This window comes from Emys orbicularis, chromosome 15 (genome assembly GCF_028017835.1).
Source record: "Emys orbicularis isolate rEmyOrb1 chromosome 15, rEmyOrb1.hap1, whole genome shotgun sequence".
Lineage (NCBI taxonomy): Eukaryota > Metazoa > Chordata > Testudines > Emydidae > Emys > Emys orbicularis.
In genome coordinates, this window is record NC_088697.1 from 26,979,749 (window position 1) to 26,997,472 (window position 17,724).

At 46.5% G+C, this 17,724-nt stretch overlaps 1 protein-coding gene across 1 annotated transcript in view; it reads right to left on the bottom strand.

The window, feature by feature from the left end:
• Positions 1 to 6,279: 6,279 nt before the first annotated feature.
• Positions 6,280 to 17,724, bottom strand: part of GRIK4 (glutamate ionotropic receptor kainate type subunit 4) — a 108,267-nt gene continuing 96,822 nt past the window's right edge. The window contains exons 14-19 of the mRNA XM_065417050.1: positions 16,583 to 16,756; positions 15,901 to 16,066; positions 13,355 to 13,580; positions 11,475 to 11,603; positions 7,286 to 7,404; positions 6,280 to 6,645 (exon numbers count right to left, since the gene is read on the bottom strand). Coding sequence (XP_065273122.1) covers positions 6,280 to 6,645; positions 7,286 to 7,404; positions 11,475 to 11,603; positions 13,355 to 13,580; positions 15,901 to 16,066; positions 16,583 to 16,756 — 1,180 coding nt within the window. The remainder of the gene's footprint in view (positions 6,646 to 7,285; positions 7,405 to 11,474; positions 11,604 to 13,354; positions 13,581 to 15,900; positions 16,067 to 16,582; positions 16,757 to 17,724) is intronic.

Below are 17,724 nucleotides of genomic sequence, written 5' to 3' on the forward strand. Positions count from 1 at the left end.
TTTCTCCTTTCTCACATACCCCAGTGGACCAACTCACCAGCCAGCTGCATCAATGAAAGGAAGCTCTTTCCTTCCCTTTTCCAGGAACCTATTTACTATTCAAACAAACTCAATCTAACATCAGTCAAAACAAGAATACCAGGTCCTGCTGCATGGCCCCTCGTAAGGTATCTACCTCAGAGGGCTTTAGCTTCTAACGCTGCTTACACTTTTCCCCACCCAGGTCTTTCACTTAGCTAGCATTACACTAAACCCTTTCCTTACCCCAGACCCACCCTACACCCTGTAACTCTCATCCCTGAGCTAACTTCCTGTCAGACCTTTTTCTCACCTGGAGGGAGGCAACTGATTAATCACTGGCAGGAGGGCTGACCCTTAAAGGGCAACCCCATCCTATGACACCACCATCAAGCAACATTTTTGGTTCTGAAATGGCTAAACTGTTTTCTTCACTATTATCCAGTCAGGAGAACTGAACTAAAAAGAGATCAACTCCACTTTTGTCATTTTCAGCTTGGCATAGTCCTGCTGGCTTGCAAGCCTCAATATGTGTCTCTTGTGTTTTAATGATGCCGCCAAGTTCAGTAACAACCCCTATGCTAGTCTTGCAAAGGCCTTAGGTCCGCATCGACACCTTCCCAGCGCCCACAGTTAGTTACAGGCTGGACTTCAGGGGGAAGTGCTGAGTGAAAAATTAAACTGCCTGGAATGCAAAACGAATAAAACTTTCATTAGAAAAGAATCCCCAGAGTTTTAGTTATTCTCATACTAGAGCTTCTCCTAACCAATAAGACTGGCCAATCTGCAGGATGTGTGTTTTCATATTAACAAGGGAGGAAGGTAACCCAGGGAATTTAGGTAATAGAAACACTCAGTGTCCATGCCTCCTGGGTTCTGCAGCGAAGCTCTTGTAATGGAAGAGGAGGCAGGGGGGCTCTGCTGAAACAATTAAAAGGGATTAAAGCCAAGTATTATATTTTAATTGATCTAATCGTCGCCTCCCAGTGGACTCCACAGAGCTAGCTTACTAGAATTACCCCCATTTTATCAAGAGATGGCTATGCTGGGAAAGTGCAAGTTGGATAGCAAACCACTCCAAATCTTGACCTTCATTAACATGTGAGTGGGATTAGCCAAATGAAAGAGGCCATCAAAATGGTTTCCAGGGTGAGAACAAAGTGGGGGGGGGGGGGCGGGGCGGCAGTGTCCCACTCCAGTTTGAGTGTGTGTTCCTGCTCTGTTTGTGTACTTGTACATAGGCCATACTTATAGGATGGGGAACTCTCTCCTGGAAAGCAGTGACTATGAAAAAGATTGGGGGGGTGGGGGTCATATTAGCTGAACATGCATTCCCAGTGTGAGCCTGTGGCCAAAAGTGCGCCTGTGTAAACTAGAGCTGCATAAACAGGGGAATAGCAAGGCGGGGTAGAGAGGTTATGTTACCACTTTAATTTGGCAGTGGTGCAACCGCTGCTGGAAGTTGCAGCTAGACAAATTCAGACTGGAAATAAAGTGTAAATTTTTAACCATGTGAGTAACTGGACCATTGGAACAATTTACCAAGGTTTGTGGCGGATTCCCCATTTTTAATTCAAGGTGGGAAGGTTTTCTATAAAATATGGTCTCAGAATTCTTTTGGGGGCAGCACAATGCCCTGTGGTCTACAGGTCAGCCTAGATGAGCACAAGGGCCCTGTCTAGTTTTTGAGTGTGAACGCACCATGTAAGCCCCTCCTCTGTGTGTGTTCTGAAAGACACCAGCCAAGGCCTTCAAACCAAAGCAGCTTTTATCCATCCACTACTATTTCAAGGTTTATTTATATTTTTATTGTAAACAATCTGATCAAACAAACAAACAAAAAAAACCCCTCAATATACAGACTCTGATAGAAAATACAGCCTGGGAAAGGGAAGCTGACAAAAAATAGATAAAAGTAAAGCCAAATCAAGAGCGAACCAGGCTGGTTTATTTTTTCTGATGGCCTCAGTCTGAGTGACACCTGGTGATTCCCTCGGCATAGCAAAAGGAAAAATGTCTGGCACTGTCAAGTTCCCTCTTTATTCACTGCAGCAACGGGGGGAAAAAATCAGATATGATAAATGATGGACAGGAATCTTTTCTTTTGCTAATCTGTAAATAAATTTTCAAAAGCGAGTGTCTTTTGATGAATAGTGCCTGGCACGCGTAAGAACATGTTGGCCTTTAAACAAACATCAGAGGTTTTCTGAGGTCTCCAATGTTGTTGTCAGGAATGCAAAATATGCTGGCAAATCGTAGAATGCGTGCTATGAGTCACCACTATTTGCTTTAAAATCAAGGGCCCACCTCCCCAGGTGGTAGAAATCCACCCAGCACAATTGGCTTTAATGGAGTGGCACCGACTTTCACCAGTGGAGGAGCTGGTACAAGGAGTCTAGCTAGATGCCAAGACTCAGATCCCCCACAGTATTTAAGCTCCTAGCTTCTATTGAAGTCAATGGATGTTGTTAGGTGCCTAAATAACTTTGAGGATCTGGGCCAACTCTGTGCAAATTGAGCTGGCCAAATTAACATCAATTTAGCTGTACTGATTTACATCTGTGGAAGATTTGACCCCAGGAATCTAGCTAGGGGCTAATATAATGCTAACTACTTTGGATGTCAGAGGGGGGATTGAACCTCAGACCTTTTGAGCTAAAGGAATTGTTTTTTTAACCAAGGCTATAGCAGGCTCCTTAACAACTACCTAGCCTAGCCACTGCTATAAGGGGACAGAGTGCCACACAAGTAAGCAGGAGTTACATACTCCCCCGAGGCCGGGAAGTGCATCTTGAACTGCATAGACTTCCCTGAGTTGAATTCCCCATATGAGCTATTACTTGTAATACCAACCATTTTGGATGTCATTAGCAGGGATCAAACCTGGGACCTCTTGAGCAAAATGCAGGAACCTGTACCGCATGAGCAGACAGACACATTTCTCTGAGCTAAAGCTGTAGTAGGCTTTTCAAATGCTAGTTGGCCTACCCACCACTAGAGAGAGGCCAGAGTGTCACACTGAGCAGGCAGGGGTTACACTCAGACTTTGCTCCAAACCCTCAGCTGGTGTAAGCTGCCCCTGACTCCACTGACAAAATACAGCTCCATTAATGTACGCCACTTGAGGGGCTGGCTCACTCTGCACACACTGAGCAGAACTCTGACTTAGGCCCTGTCCACAGTTGGCTCAAAAGAATGCTGGCTGCGACCATGTTTAAACACACATTGCTAGCATGGCTTCCCTGACCAAGAAAGAAAGGGATTATGTTTTTCCCTCCTCCCCATCAGCTAGCTAAATGGTTCAAGAGAGATTTTAATCAGTTATCAACCCAACGGTCCCTTCTCAGGGCAGAAGCCAACAATATCTGATGGGGTTAGGACAAATCTTCCCCTAAGGGCAGGTAGGTGTGACCAGATGTCCTGATTTTATAGGGACAGTCCCGATTTTTGGGTCTTTTTCTTATACGGGATCCTATTACCCCCTCACCCTCTGTCCCAATTTTTCACACTTGCTGTCTGGTCACCCTAAGGGCAGGTTACTCCATTACTGTCTGGTCTCTTTTCCAATCCCCCCCGAATCCCCATCCCTGCTATCCTGCTAGCCAGGTCCTTTTTGTCTGCCTCTCCCACACTGCTCCCAGGCATGGGACGCCCTGCCTGAGTCGCTCGGCAAAGCCACTGCTCTCTTCTCCTGAAGACTTAGTTCTATGATGTCAATGTGGAACTCGCCCCGACTGACCGTGGCAAGGTTTTGGTGTATTTGGGGGTAGTCTTGAATTGACTTGCTCCTCCTGCTTCCAGCCAAGAACCCCCAAAGCATTATGGGCCAGATCCTCAGAGTAAATGAGTACCACTCTAGTGAAGTCAGTGGAATTATTCTGATTTACAGCACCTAAGGAGCTGGCCCTGTTACTGGAACATTGTGTTATCAGAAAGAGTCCCATTCTCACATGCTCACGCTACGTGTACATTTCATCTCGTCTCTACCCTCCCAGCTCTGTTTGTTTAGAATGTGAGATCTGCACAGATTCATAGATTCTGAGGTCAGAAGGGACCATTATGATCATCTAGACCCCCTGCATAACCCAGGCCAGAGACCCTCACTGAGCGCAGGGACTGTTCCCTACTTTGTATCTTTTTTTTGGGTGCTGCCAAAAAAGGGGGAGGGATAGCTCAGTGGTTTGAGCATTGGCCTGCTAAACCCAGGGTTGTGAGTTCAATCCTTGAGGGGGCCATTTAGGGATGGGGCAAAAATTGAGGATTGGCTCTGCTTTGAGCAGTGGGTTGGACTAGATGACCTCCTGAGGTCCCTTCCAACCCTGATATTCTATGAAAAAGAGAGACTGTGTAATAATCTCCAGTGCCCATTGCAGGTATCTGCATTCTCTGGAGTTCTTTATACCCTCCTGTAAAGTATCTGCCTACAAGTTACTGGACAAGGTGGACCATTGATCTGATCTGCTACAGAGAATCCTGTGTGCAGGGAAACCATGCTCGACCCCTGTTTCCAGCAATCAGGTTTAAAAGAGGCTGTGGCTTGCGTTGTTCTGATCTCACTGCAGCATAGGGCCAAGGGGATTGTGTTGTTTTTTCTAAAGTGACCATGTGTCCTGCCCAGCTTTTTTCCTTTGTTTTCTTTGGGAATGATTACAGACAATGACAGCAACAGAGGTTTTAGGTATTATGCAAGTAGCTAGAAGTTTTCAGAGGCCAAAGCAGCAACCTGCTGCAGTGAAGACCAAGCGGGCTGGAAGTACCTCTCAGATCCTCCGGGAGTGCTGTTGGGCTGCCCCCACGAGTGATGGGACTCAAACTGCCTCAAAGCTTTAAAAGTGGGGGGCGGGGGGGGGGGAATTATAATTGTACAAGGACATCTTTTATTTCAGTACATTCAAAAAAAAAGAAAGAAAGAAAATAATTCAACAACAGGATATATCTTTGCTGAAGGTCTGTGTTTATCGCCACCCCCCATATCTTCTCCCCTTTTTATTTTACAATCAGAAATTGCATAGAATTTTGTTTTTCAATCAGAAAATTAAACTCTTCAATGTAAACCCCACGTTTGTACCAAGCAGAGGGCAAGCTGCTGCTGCTGCTGCTCTAGAAGGAAGGTTTTTCTCACTGAAGACGCGGAGTGGTCCTCCTGTTGAACCTGACCTCCCTGCCCCATGTTCTTCATTCAAGGACATTTGGTAGCAAGGAAACCCTCAGATCCCAGATGCCACCTGGGTCACACGCAGGCCCAGCTATGGAGCCTGGGGTCAGTGTTAAGAGTTCATAGGATGGGAATGTGCTGTTCCTGTGAGCACCTGTTTCTATCATGATGCCTACGACTGTACTTTCAGAAGCCCGTGACAATGGGTAGTAAGTGCAACTGCCCTCTGCTGGGGGGAAAAGGCAGTGTTCCTAAGAAAGCATATGGAATCCGACAGCACCTGCCCGTGACACCTTCCTCGATGCTTCATACTCACTATACACACTCACCTTCCCTGACAGAAAAAACAAACAAACAAAAAAAGACACAGAACCCCTGAAATTCCAGGTGTTTCAAGGCCTCTTTGAATTCACTGTGTGTGTTGGTTGTTTTTTGGCATTTTTATTTTTAATATCTCCTTGAATGGACTTTCATTTCATCCGCTGCTTCTGTTTGGGAGTCATCTCCTGTCCCTCCCTTCCACACCCCACATGCCACGTCGCTGCAAAGGAAGGAGAGTTCAGCACCTGAAATCCGGTGTGCTGGAGCCTCCAGGCCCTGATGTACCAAAAATAAAATAAAATATAATAGATTACTCCTCTCTTCCCCTCCCCCCACCCCATCAAATAAAAATATCTCCCAGAGAACATCCCTACTGAATCTGTGTGATCAAGACAGATGACACTAGTGTCCTTTTCTCCTATCTTAGGATGGGGTAGTTCTGACAATGACTCTTCCCCCTAGTTGGGGCAGTTCTGGTATATGAATTGCCCTCTGTGTGTGTCATCCCCACCCCAAAACCAGATTTTTGAGGTGGGGGAAAGCTGCTGGAGACAGGCCAACCAGAGAATCTTCCACCTAGTGGTTCAGAATCCAAGTGGGATGAATGTCCTCTTAGATAGGAGAAGTACCAAAAATCTCTGGCTGGGCCTGGTTCTCAGCCTGAAGGTTTGTCTTGCTCTCGAGGAGCTGGATAACTGCTTTTAATTTAAAAACGAGTCTGACATTGTACAAGTCCATGTTCTGTAAAATGGAACATGAGTTTCTTTGCCCACCCCTGCCCTACTCTACTCAGGTTCGCTGCTGTTGGTGGCTTTCTCCCATTCCAAGCTCTCTTCGCTTTGTGCAGGTGAACCCGGAGCTGGCCGCGCCCGGAGGCCCTGGAACCTCCGACACTCCGGGCACACCCGAATGTGCGTGCAGCCTCGGGCAACCAGAGCGGCTTCTTGTGCAAGTCTTTGCGCCAGCGGGTCTGGCTCACCGCCGCCGCATAGTTTTCCGTTGCTGAGAGTGGTTGTACTGCGGGGTCGACGTTCCTCGGCAATAATGGGCCGAGTCCGTATCATCCCCCCTCGCCTTCGCCGAGGGTGGAAACTGTCTTTGCAGAGGATGATACTGCGCAGCTCTGTCACCATCTCCTGGCAGACAGACACCTGGAAGGCACACACCGGCAAGAGGTCAATTTCCAAGATACTGCTCAGATCCCAACATCTGTACCAATTCTGGATCCTGATGCTCAACTGTTCTGGATGCCAAAACTAGTGCTTGGGATCTTCACCTGTTCTCATAATTGGCATTTAGCACTGCCACTTGTTTTAGATTCCACTAACTGGAATTCCCACTGATTCTGGACCCCAATATCCACATCAAAGGTCCTCACATGTTCTAGATCCTCAAGCTCATGTCAGGGATCCTTATCTGTTCTAGACAGAAATTCATGTGTTCTAAACCACACCAACTGCATATGGAATTTCCATATGCTCTAGGCCCCCAACCACCGCAACTAGAATTTGCATATAATCTACATCTTACTAACTGCACATGAGATGTTTGTAAGTTCTAGACCTGGCTGAGTGCACTGGAAATTTTATATTGCTCTGTACCTGGAATTCTCATGTGTTTTAGGTCTCACTGCCTGCAACATTCATACTTAGACCCACAACCCTCATCTATTCCAGACCCATCCCACGTTTTTATAGGCTTCTCTATGGTGCTCCTCACTGCAGTACCTGAGGACCTCACAAACATTAACGTACGTACTTCCTGTAACATCAGTGACAGTCCTGAGCCTACCTCTGTCTGTTCAGAGTGTCGTAGGCTCCACAAAAATTCCAGCATTGCCATTAAAATTGCTACGATTAAGCCACATATGAGAACCACGAAGATTCCACCAATATTCTCCATTCCCAGACCTGAAATAAAGCAAAGGAAAAAAAATAAACTGGAGAGGAAGAGACAACAAACGTGCTCGGAACCACACAGAAACGTTGACTCTTCTAATCATCTTTGAGCTCATCCACTCAGGGAACAAAAACAGTACAATGGGCCCTTTGCTGTCCAATCAAAATTAACTAGCACAGCTTGAATTGTAAATACCAAATTACATGCAATGATCTGCTGGCGATCGAAGAATTCTTCCTAGGAAGTATGATTTAGCAAATAATTTCAAACAACAAATACCTCTGAGAGAAGTGTGAAGCGGTGTGCAGACAAACAAAGCAGGAAAAGGAGGGAAAGATCAATCAGATAAATTATGTCGTACAAATTATTTACTCAGCGGTTGTCGCTATGAAGTCAGTAAATCGACATGAGAAAGCATCATTGACAAAGCAAAGAGAAGGAAGAGATGGAAACCAAGAGCAATTCCTTCATTCACATGCAATAATGCTGATGGGAAATGATGACTATTTACATCTAGAGGACGCAACTGAGATCAGGGCCGCAGTGTGTTAGGTGACAGTAAGAGACAGTCCCTGCCCCAAACAGCTTAGAATCTAAATAGACAGGACAGGCAAAAGGAGAAACAGAGGCACAAGGAGAAGTGACTTAGTCAAGGTCACACATTAGGTCACTGGTGGAACCAGAACCCAGGTCCCCGCAGTGCCTCTCCAATGGCCTAGTCACTAAGACTATGCATCTCATAGCACTGACACAGCAAAAGGGCATTTCCTCATCTGTCTTTGAAACAACTCTCAGCCCAAGGACTGAGGGGAACCCAACTGCCAACAAAATCGTGCCAAGAAAGAGATACTCTTTCTAAGTCATTAGTATCAAGGGGCCATGTTCTCTGCATCTCAGTTACAATGGGGCAAAAGTGGAGTAACCCCGTTGGCAATGAATTGCTCTGCATTTTCACTGATGTAAGCAAGATTGGGATCTCGAATACTGACTTTTCACTTACCGCAGGGGCAAATTTGGCTCCAAGGGCCAGATCTCCAGTTGGTGTGAACCTGCTGAGCACCACTGAAGTCAATGGAACAGATCTCCAACTGGAGTAAATCAGGCTAGCTTCATTGACGTCAGTGGGCCAGGCTCCCCAGCTGAAGTCAATGGGCTGGATTCTCAGCTGATGTAAACTGGCCGAGACCTATTGAAGTCAATAGGCCAGATCATCAGTTGGTGTAAACTGGTCTAACTCCAGTGGCGTCAATGGGCCAGGTCCCCAGGTGATATAGATCGACCTAGCTCCACTGAAGTCCAATGGGGCTATATCAATTGACACCAGGAAGCCACCCAGCTGGTCAGCCTTGGACACACTCTGACCTGTTCCCCCGATGAATCGGACGGAAGCATCACTCCCTGCCTTCTATTCTCCCATCCCTGTTGTAGCAGCTGTGGAACGAGGCCAAGAGGTCAGAGCAAGCTGGGCCCGTAGCTCAGCACGCAGAGTCCCAGAAATGACTTCTTTCAGCACTACTTGTTCTAGGGTTGCGGGTGGACTGGACTGTTGATTGAATTGATTACAATGAAGCATGCGGCACCTTGCACTGAGGGGACTGTATGTGGCTATTAGTCAACCAGGACACCTGTAAAATCTTCTCCCCTCTGTAACATTAAATCAAAGCAAGAGAATCAGTGATTTACTGACCTAATCTCTGCGTGGCTTTTCGACATAAAAACCTCCCCCCAATCCTTGTAAATCGCTGACCTGCTTTGTTTTAAAACTCACAGGGTGACATTTCTCCCCCGTTCTCCATCATTCTTTTGGCAACCTTCAGGGGCTCTCGTCACCCAGTAAACCAGACCTTTGCAGGCAGAGGTGCTTCCGCTAAAACAGCAATTACAGGGCATAAAATGTATCCCATAGTCACAGCCCAGGCCCAGCTCAAACCCCACCTCCCATCCCCCCAAACTCACAACCCAGACCCTGCCTCGGCCTCCTATAAGCACTGCCCAATATCAGCTCAGACTCCCCTCTCCCCCATGCCCAGCTCAGAGACATCCCCACCCTCACCCACAGGCCTGGCTCAGCCTTCCTCCAAAGACTGGATTAGAATATAGCTGGGTTTTCATTTAAAACAATACTCCTCCCAAGCACTTTTCATTAACTCCATGCAGCTCTTGCGAGCTGATTATTACCATCCCAGTTGCACAAATGGAGAAACTGAGGCACAGAATAGGGTAGTGACGTGCTTGATGCCATGCAGTGAGTCAGTGGCAGAGCCAGGAACAGAACCCAGGATCCTGGCTCCTAGTCCCCCTGCTCCAACTACACCAGAACTGGACCCTTTTTCTGATTTTGCCCTTCAGGGCCTGTCTGGAGTTTGCTCTCTGCAGAGCTTGCTGAGTGCCCCTCCTCTCTCCTCCCCTCCATGGAAGGTAATGCCTTTAATAATTTATCAGTTGATTTTCATCCCTTTGAAGCTCGGTTATGCATTTGGGATGTCAAGATAAAGCAATTAGCGCTCTCACAAGTCACTGGGCAGCTGTTTCTGTCCAACAAGGCACTCAGAGACTCTCCTGTAATCTAATACTCCCAGTGAGAGGGGCCTGGAACTGGTGTTGAATGGCTAGAAATAGGGATTATTGTGTGATTTTAAGAGAGACCTGTAGAGAATTTGAGCTACTTGTGCTGAGGCCTGTGGAGCAGCGTATCTAGACATCCCCTCTGCTCCCCACGCTTCCTTCCCCTGAAACTTTGGGGGTTTAACAGGCATGAACGGAAACCTTACCACTAAACATCCCTGTGCTTTGGGGGGGCGTGGAATCCAAGGCAGGGTGCACATTTTCCAAATGGCCTCAAGAGACTCTATCTGTAACACTTCTCTGATGCCCATTACTGTAGGAGCAGAGCATCTCATACTCTTTAATGTATTGCACCCCGTATCCCCCTGTGAGGTAGGAAGTGCTGTTATCCTTGTTGCAGAGAAGGGGAACTGAGAGACAGACAGACAAAGTGACTTGTCCAAAATCACAGCGGAAGTCTGTGGTGGAGCGGGGACTTAAACCCAGGTTTCCCAGGTCCCAGGCTAGTGCTCACTGGATCATCCTTCCCCTGGAAAGATAAGGGGCTGACCTAAAAACCCAGACCCAAGGAATCTGGAATCCAATTCCAGATGTTGGGGCTCAGCTCACATCTGTAACTCCCAGCAATCAGCATCCTTCCCTATGATCTGAAGTACACAGCAGGGTTTTCTGGTAGCAAAGCGGGATACGGAGGAAGTTTCCATGCTAGACAAAGCCCGTGTGTGATCCATACAGTCTGGCTTATAAACTGAAAAAAACCCTTGCGTCAGATGTGCCAGGTAAACGAAATGGCAATCAGAAGCCTGCTTGGCTCTTTGTCTCCGGGCTTGTAAGGGTCAAAAGGCTGTTCTCTCAGCCAAGGAACCTTCTAGCCTTGCAGGGAAAAAAAAATGCTTGCTTAAGTTAAAGCAACTGCCAAAAATGTAGCGATTGCTTTAAGCTGGCAACTGTTCCTAATGCTGGGACATCAGCCCAAGGCCATGGCTTTTATGGAAATTTGCATCGCTTTACCCAGAAGGACGTGCTCTTCTGTTTTAAAGCCTTATTAATAAAGTCCCCATTCCCCCTTTCCTGTTCTAAAGGAGCTTTAGATTAACCCATTAACCAAAGGTTCTGTGATGAAATTCCATTTTCTCTTAAAGGAGTCCAGGATTTGGATGCAATCCTTTCAGCCATCTATTTTCCCATGTAATGCTGAGAACATTCATTAGAAGCTAATTTACCCTCCATATGCCTCCAAGATTTGTCATTCGATTGTTGCTACTATCTTTGCCCCAGGCAAAAACACACAGCATGAGGTTCAGCAGAGCTGTTTGGTTTTCTCCTTGCATTGTTAAGGAAGAAATCTCAGGTCAGAATAATTGCAAAACCAAACCAAACCTCCGGCTGGTATCGCTCGCGGATGGTGCGTGAGCTCATTCTGCTAGCATCTATAATAATGTGACTGCTGTACATCCTTATTAATAGACTCTGTACCGGGCAGGAAGCACCTGCGTCTCTGAGAATCAGGGTTTACCTTTGGCTCTGTGGTCTTCCTCTTTGGGGCACTTGCCCCCTTCCCACCACTTTCGCTTCAAGATTTCCAGGCGGTTGTTCTCTTGCAGCTGGAGAATGGCCAGGTCGAATTCATCTCGGAATATGGAGCCTGCAACACCCAGGGGGAGGGGAGTTAAGATATAGTTTAGGCAGCTCCCCTCCCCACACCACACACACTGCCCTGTCAACGTGCCTGAACTGAAGAGAACCCTCCTACCAAGAAGATAGAGGGGAGTTCAGTCCTGATGGCCCATTCAGTCCTCGCCGTTGAGATGGACAACAAATCAGTCCCAGCTGTGGGCGATGATTTGTTCCCTGTGGACCAGGTGGGGATCAAAGGTGTTTCCCACAGGCCGCCACACAGCCAGCATAAGGGAAAAACTTTTGGTCACTGCCATGCTGGGCAGGATTCAAATGGGCAACTGCACGTCTGATTCCCATTCCCCTGAATCATCCAGTTCAATTCCCTCTCCTTGTGCCTGTAACTGTAGCTCAGTTCTGGCCATCAGTCCCATATGGAGTAGAGGACAAGAATGGAAACCGCTTTCTGTCTATAGCAGCAATTAATCTAACCACCAGGCAAACCCAAACTCTCACTAGAAGCCAGGTTCAAGCCCCTAGCCACAAGCTCTCTCTGTACTCTTCACTATCAGAGATCCAGAAGACAGACCCTCAGACAGATTATGCTGTACAACAGGGTAAATTCAGAGTAATTCAATGAAATTCCACCAGTGTAAAAAGTAGCAGCATGTGCTTTATCCACTGCAATTCTACAGTTTCACAGGACGCAGACAGCTACTTTAAGCCTGTAATTTAGATTTAGTAAATGAAAGGTGGTGTTGTTTTTTTTTAACAAAACCTAATGGAAATGTTAAAATGCAGTTATTCTAGGATTTAAACCATCCTCTACAATAGTAACAATCCAAAGACAACAGCAATGTGTATAAAGCAACAGAGGGTCCTGTGGCACCTTTAGGACTAACAGAAGTATTGGGAGCATAAGCTTTCGTGGGTAAGAACCTCACTTCTTGCATCTGAAGAAGTGAGGTTCTTACCCACGAAAGCTTATGCTCCCAATACTTCTGTTAGTCTTAAAGGTGCCACAGGACCCTCTGTTGCTTTTTACAGATTCAGACTAACACGGCTACCCCTCTGATACTTGACAGCAATGTGTATGAGAACCAGAAAGGAAGCTATAAATGATACTATTTCAATGTTGCTAACCCCAAGTCTTCAAAAGTCACGAAGCAGGTGCCCCCTCCCCACAAATCCTGAGACTGGCCTAAGAATCAAGAGATATTTATAGATAACAAATTTGGGGTCCTTTTTATTTGTCAGCTGGAGTTGGAACCTTTAAGGTTCACTTTTCAGGCTTTTCTCTTCAACCACGAGGGCTAAAGACATTTTCATTTTCCAAAAAATGAAAGCTGAGATTCTCTGCTAATAACCTGAATCCAGAAGCTGAGGCTCTAAGGAAAACACCAGACTTGTGATAAAATCCCTGGGGTTCTCAGCAGTTATTTTACAGCTGTGCACTGGAGCTAGAAGCAGGAAGTGAACCTAACAAATCTAGTTTCACTTTTTGTGCTGAGTGAAGGGCAAAACAGCAAACAACGAGCACAAATGCAGCCAAAATAATGGCATATTTTTAAAATCTTTCATTTTATATAATCTAAAGGGACGCAGATGAACAATTAAAATACATTTGATTTTTCCTCTGGATGGCGTCTCTTTGAAATAAAAGTGACACATGGCACATCTGTGAAAACTGACATTGCTCCTAGAGCCGTTTCAGCCTTTCAAATGCTCCGATCCTCTGCAGAAAGCTGAGAATAGCTATAATTTTTCTTCACCGCCTACCGACTGGCATGCCAATCCCGTAGCCCTTGGTGTCCAGAAGGCCCCCGACCTGCGTGAGGTTGCAATTGCGCTGACGGTAATACTCGTTCATGGTGGACTCCAGCAGGAAAGCGTAGTTGGAATTCAGCACCCTCGCGATCCCTTCCTCCGTGCTCTTCACGAACACGCTTGGCTGCTTGGAGTACATGTAATTCCACATCCGCTGGTACGTCTGGTAACGGGAATTCTGCAAGAAAGAGGAAGGAAGAAGAGTTGTTGCAGGGGACCCCATCTGATAGGTTAGGTCCCAAATTAAAAAGTGTATTGAAATAGAAGGCTTAGATTTTTGCAAGAAGCTTAAGGGGGCCAGATGCCCAATTCCCTTAGGCTCCTTTGAAGCTCCTAGCTTAAAAACATTTTTTAAAATGATAAAACATGAAAAATACGTTTTCACAATGACATTTGAAAAACTAAGTGCAGTGGCAAATATTTTTGTTTGGCTGGTTTGCTTTTAAATCAACCAACACTCCCATGCAGCAATTGCAACCCAAATGTTGCAGCATTGAGAAAGAAAAAGTTTAAAGGCCCAAAAACTCTAGGCCACAAAGTTTGGACCCAAACTTTCTTGGAGTCTGAGGATGTTTGGATCTGGGGTTTTGGTGCAGCCCATTGACTTCAATGGGCTTTGGATCAGGCCCCATATTGGGACCAGTAATAACATCTAATTTGATTTCCCTCAAAATGTACGGCTGTTGAAATCTAGGATTTTGTGTTTGAAACAAAAGGGAAACTGACTAAACTAATCTCTACTTCCTGAGCTGAGTGAAGGGCAAACATTAAACCAGCAGCATAGATACTGAAATTAAATTACAGTTAAAATTTACTCAGATTTAGTATTTCTAAGTTTTTATGATTAATTATTATTATTTAATATAAGGGGGGCTCTATCACCCTGCATCTTGTGCAATCACTTACGCCAATGCAAAGTGATTGCAAAATGGGGGTAAAAAATGCCACATGCTGATTTACTTTTTACTCCGTTTACACTGGCGTAAATGACTATGCAAGATGCAATGGAGACTCAAGCCCATGATTTGTAACTTGCAGTGTCCCTGAAGAGAGCAGGACTAAGTAAATGCATTAGGCACAGTCTTTTATTCACTCATGCTCTGTTCAATTAGTGTTAGACACAGCATTCTGCTTAAGCGTCCCTTTGCCAAACCTCTTGGGTCTGCAAAATTGGGCTAGAAAGATCAGACTCACTCGTGAGATTTCGAGGGCTTCCTGCTTCAATTCAAAACGAAAATATAGTGAGAAAAGCGCTTGCCCCTTGGTAATTCAGCATTCAATAAATAAATAATCCTTGTACATCTTTTTGTGTGTTCAAAGCGCTGTGCAAAAGATTAACTCATTCATTCCCACTCTGGACAGAACAGGGAAATGCAGAGATATATGGAAGTCTATGATGGGCTAAATGAGGTGAAAACCTTTGCATGTGCCTAACTTGGCAGGGGACTGGACTCGATGACCTCTCGAGGTCCCTTCCAGTCCTAGAATCTATGAATCTATGACTTGCATGTGAGTAGACTCTAACACATGCACCAACCCTGATTTGCACCAGCGCACACAGGTCTGCTTGTGCAAATCAGGGTTGGCCAGCACCTAGGTGCTGATACAAACTGAGTCTTGCATGTGCAGAAGTTAGGGCCGCCTAACAATACATACGCACTTAGGAAAAATTGGCTCAAAATACTTAGCTGTCAGGGATGGTATTATCAGGTGGGTAAAGCATATGGCTACGGACAACTTTACTACCCACTCTCTGGTGTTCTGTGCACAAACTGATCTTCTGAGTATGAGAAGCTAGGCATTTGTCTGGCTGTCCTGCAAAGATATCCCATGAATCTAGGCATCTAGCTTCCAAGGAGTGTTTCCATTGCTGTGCTAGGAAATGCCTCCTTCAAATTTCACCTCTTAGCCTTCCCTCACTTATCTCAGCTCTGGCACAATCTGGTCTCTTGTCTCTTGTCTCTGAGCAACTTGGCCCAGCTCCTCAAAAATAGGATCTGAGACTTTGTGCCCAACCCTGAGGACAACTCCCCTTAGATTCAGTCTGTCACTCAGCAGGAGGTTAGGTTGAGGATACAGTCTGAATTAAGGAGTTGAGAATTTGGCCCACTGAAAATACAACCAAGGAAAAACAGAAATTTCTTTGTAAATAACCCTTACAAACTCAGATTCCCCTCTTCCCATCCTAATCCCAGTCTACTCATATTTCTTGCTATGTTATCAGTCTAATGGGCAAGGAACCTTGACTTTGTACATGTCTATAAGGCACCAAGCACACAAATGGGACCATATAAATAATCTAATTATGGTATCAGTGACTATAAAATGGGCCCAAACTGCTATGGGTGCCACTTGGTCTGGGCTCTCCTAGAATTTCCCCCACAAACCGAAGACTAGAACGGGACACACCGAAGACAGGACAAGGTGTATTACCTGGGGAGCATCTGATTCTAACAGAGGGCTCCCCCACTCCCTGATAGCAAGAGAATGGGGTTCACCTGGAAAAAGGTCATGCTGGAGCCTCCGTGAATGGTGCCGTACTCAATAGCTGTCTGGTCAGCCAGGTCATCCACCGATTCTATGGGCACATCCATCCGCTGCACGGTCAGAAAGGCTGCCAGGTTGGCCGTGTAGGAGGAGATGATGATCAAGGTGAATGCCCACCTGGAGAAGGGAGGATGAAGAAAAGGTGAACTGAGATTCCCCCTAGGATTCAATCTGATCTCAATCCTCTTACCCCTCCTGGAGTGATAGGCCAGAGGTGCTGTGGACCTGCTGCTTCCAGTAAAGGCCCAGCGATAGGCCAAACACATGCAAAGTCCCCTGAACACCCAAACCTTCTTCATCTGAAGCCTACAAACCAAACAGAGTGGATTTGGAGCCCAACAAGTTAGCGGCCCTCTGCTTGGGGTTGGCCATAAGTTTAATAGGGAGCGTTCTGGTAGCAGAATTCCTGTTAACTGCAGGATTGTCCCAATCTGGAGCTCCTTTGGGAGGAGTGTGGAGTAATAACCTACTATCCGAGACTTGTCTGCTGTCGGCCAACATGTCAAAACCCTTGTAAAAACAATCCCACGGTGTTTTACCCTAAAGCTCCAAAACAGCTTACAGCAGCGACACTACAGTACCCTGAACCGTGACTGTAGGCTGTTTACAGTTCTGATGGGCATGTTTCCTTACCAGACTCCACTGACGCACCGTGTGGACAGAGCTCGAGGGGCAATAGTAGATCCTTGCTGCATGAAACCCCCGACTGGAAACCACAGGCTGTTGCCAAGAGAGTACTGGTTCACTAGGAGATTGCACCTCCCTTGCGAGCAGGGGTGGGGGCTGTACCACTCGTATGGCGTCAGTCTACAGTGACAAGAAACAACCGGGCTAAATATGTTCACGGTACAGGAAATACCGTATACAGGAGGGGGAAAAGAAAAGTGACGAGGCTCTAACTGTCCAGGAGGCAGAATTTCTAAGCAGGAAACTCTTTGCTGGCAACAGGCATCAAGGGGCTCATTGCAGAGTTCAAACACAAAGTTGGAGCCTGGTGTTTAGAAAGTGCCATGTGCTCTGATTAGCTCACGGGGGTGGAGCTGAAATATACACAGAACACACTGTAGAAAGGATAACGATTGCTAGATCAACCTGGCTGTGGAGTGTCATTGAAATGACGGTAGCTCAGATCTCCAGAGTAGCACTTACTTCGCTTCCCATGTAGAATAACGGTGCTAGGGATGGACAGAACTCCCGGGCATCACAGGTGAGGAGTTATTTGAGCACCTAGCCTGTGAATCAGCAAAGTGGCTCTCATCCCCCACCTCAACTTCTACCTCTCTTTCCATCTCCTTCTCACCCCCCAGGCCCACGTCTCTTTTTCATCCCCTTTTTCCTGGTAGGAGGAGAAATCCTCTTGTGGCTGGCTTGCTTTCACAGCCAGCATCCTTAGAAATGGGGCATGGGCACACACGAGTTGTCAGGCTGGAGGCTGCCTTGTTCCTGCAGTGAAACTCTTTTCTGAGTGAGCTTTTCTCCTTCTACTAAGTGAGGCATGCACAGTGGCCCAAGGGATGGACAGACAAATCTGCTGCAAGAGGGAACTGGTGCAAACTTTGTCAGTGTAATAAGGTGGCTGGATTCTCTGGCTGACCCAGCCGTTAAGCAGGGGTTTGGGACTCTCGACGGATTTGCAGATTAATGATTGTTAAGGGTGGCGTGCTTCCCTACACTCCACATGGATTTGGGAGCAGCCCTCTGGGAGAGGGATCTAGGAGCTGGGGCAGACGGGGAGGAACCATAGGAGCAGCCAAACCGGGGGAGAAGGCTGGAGT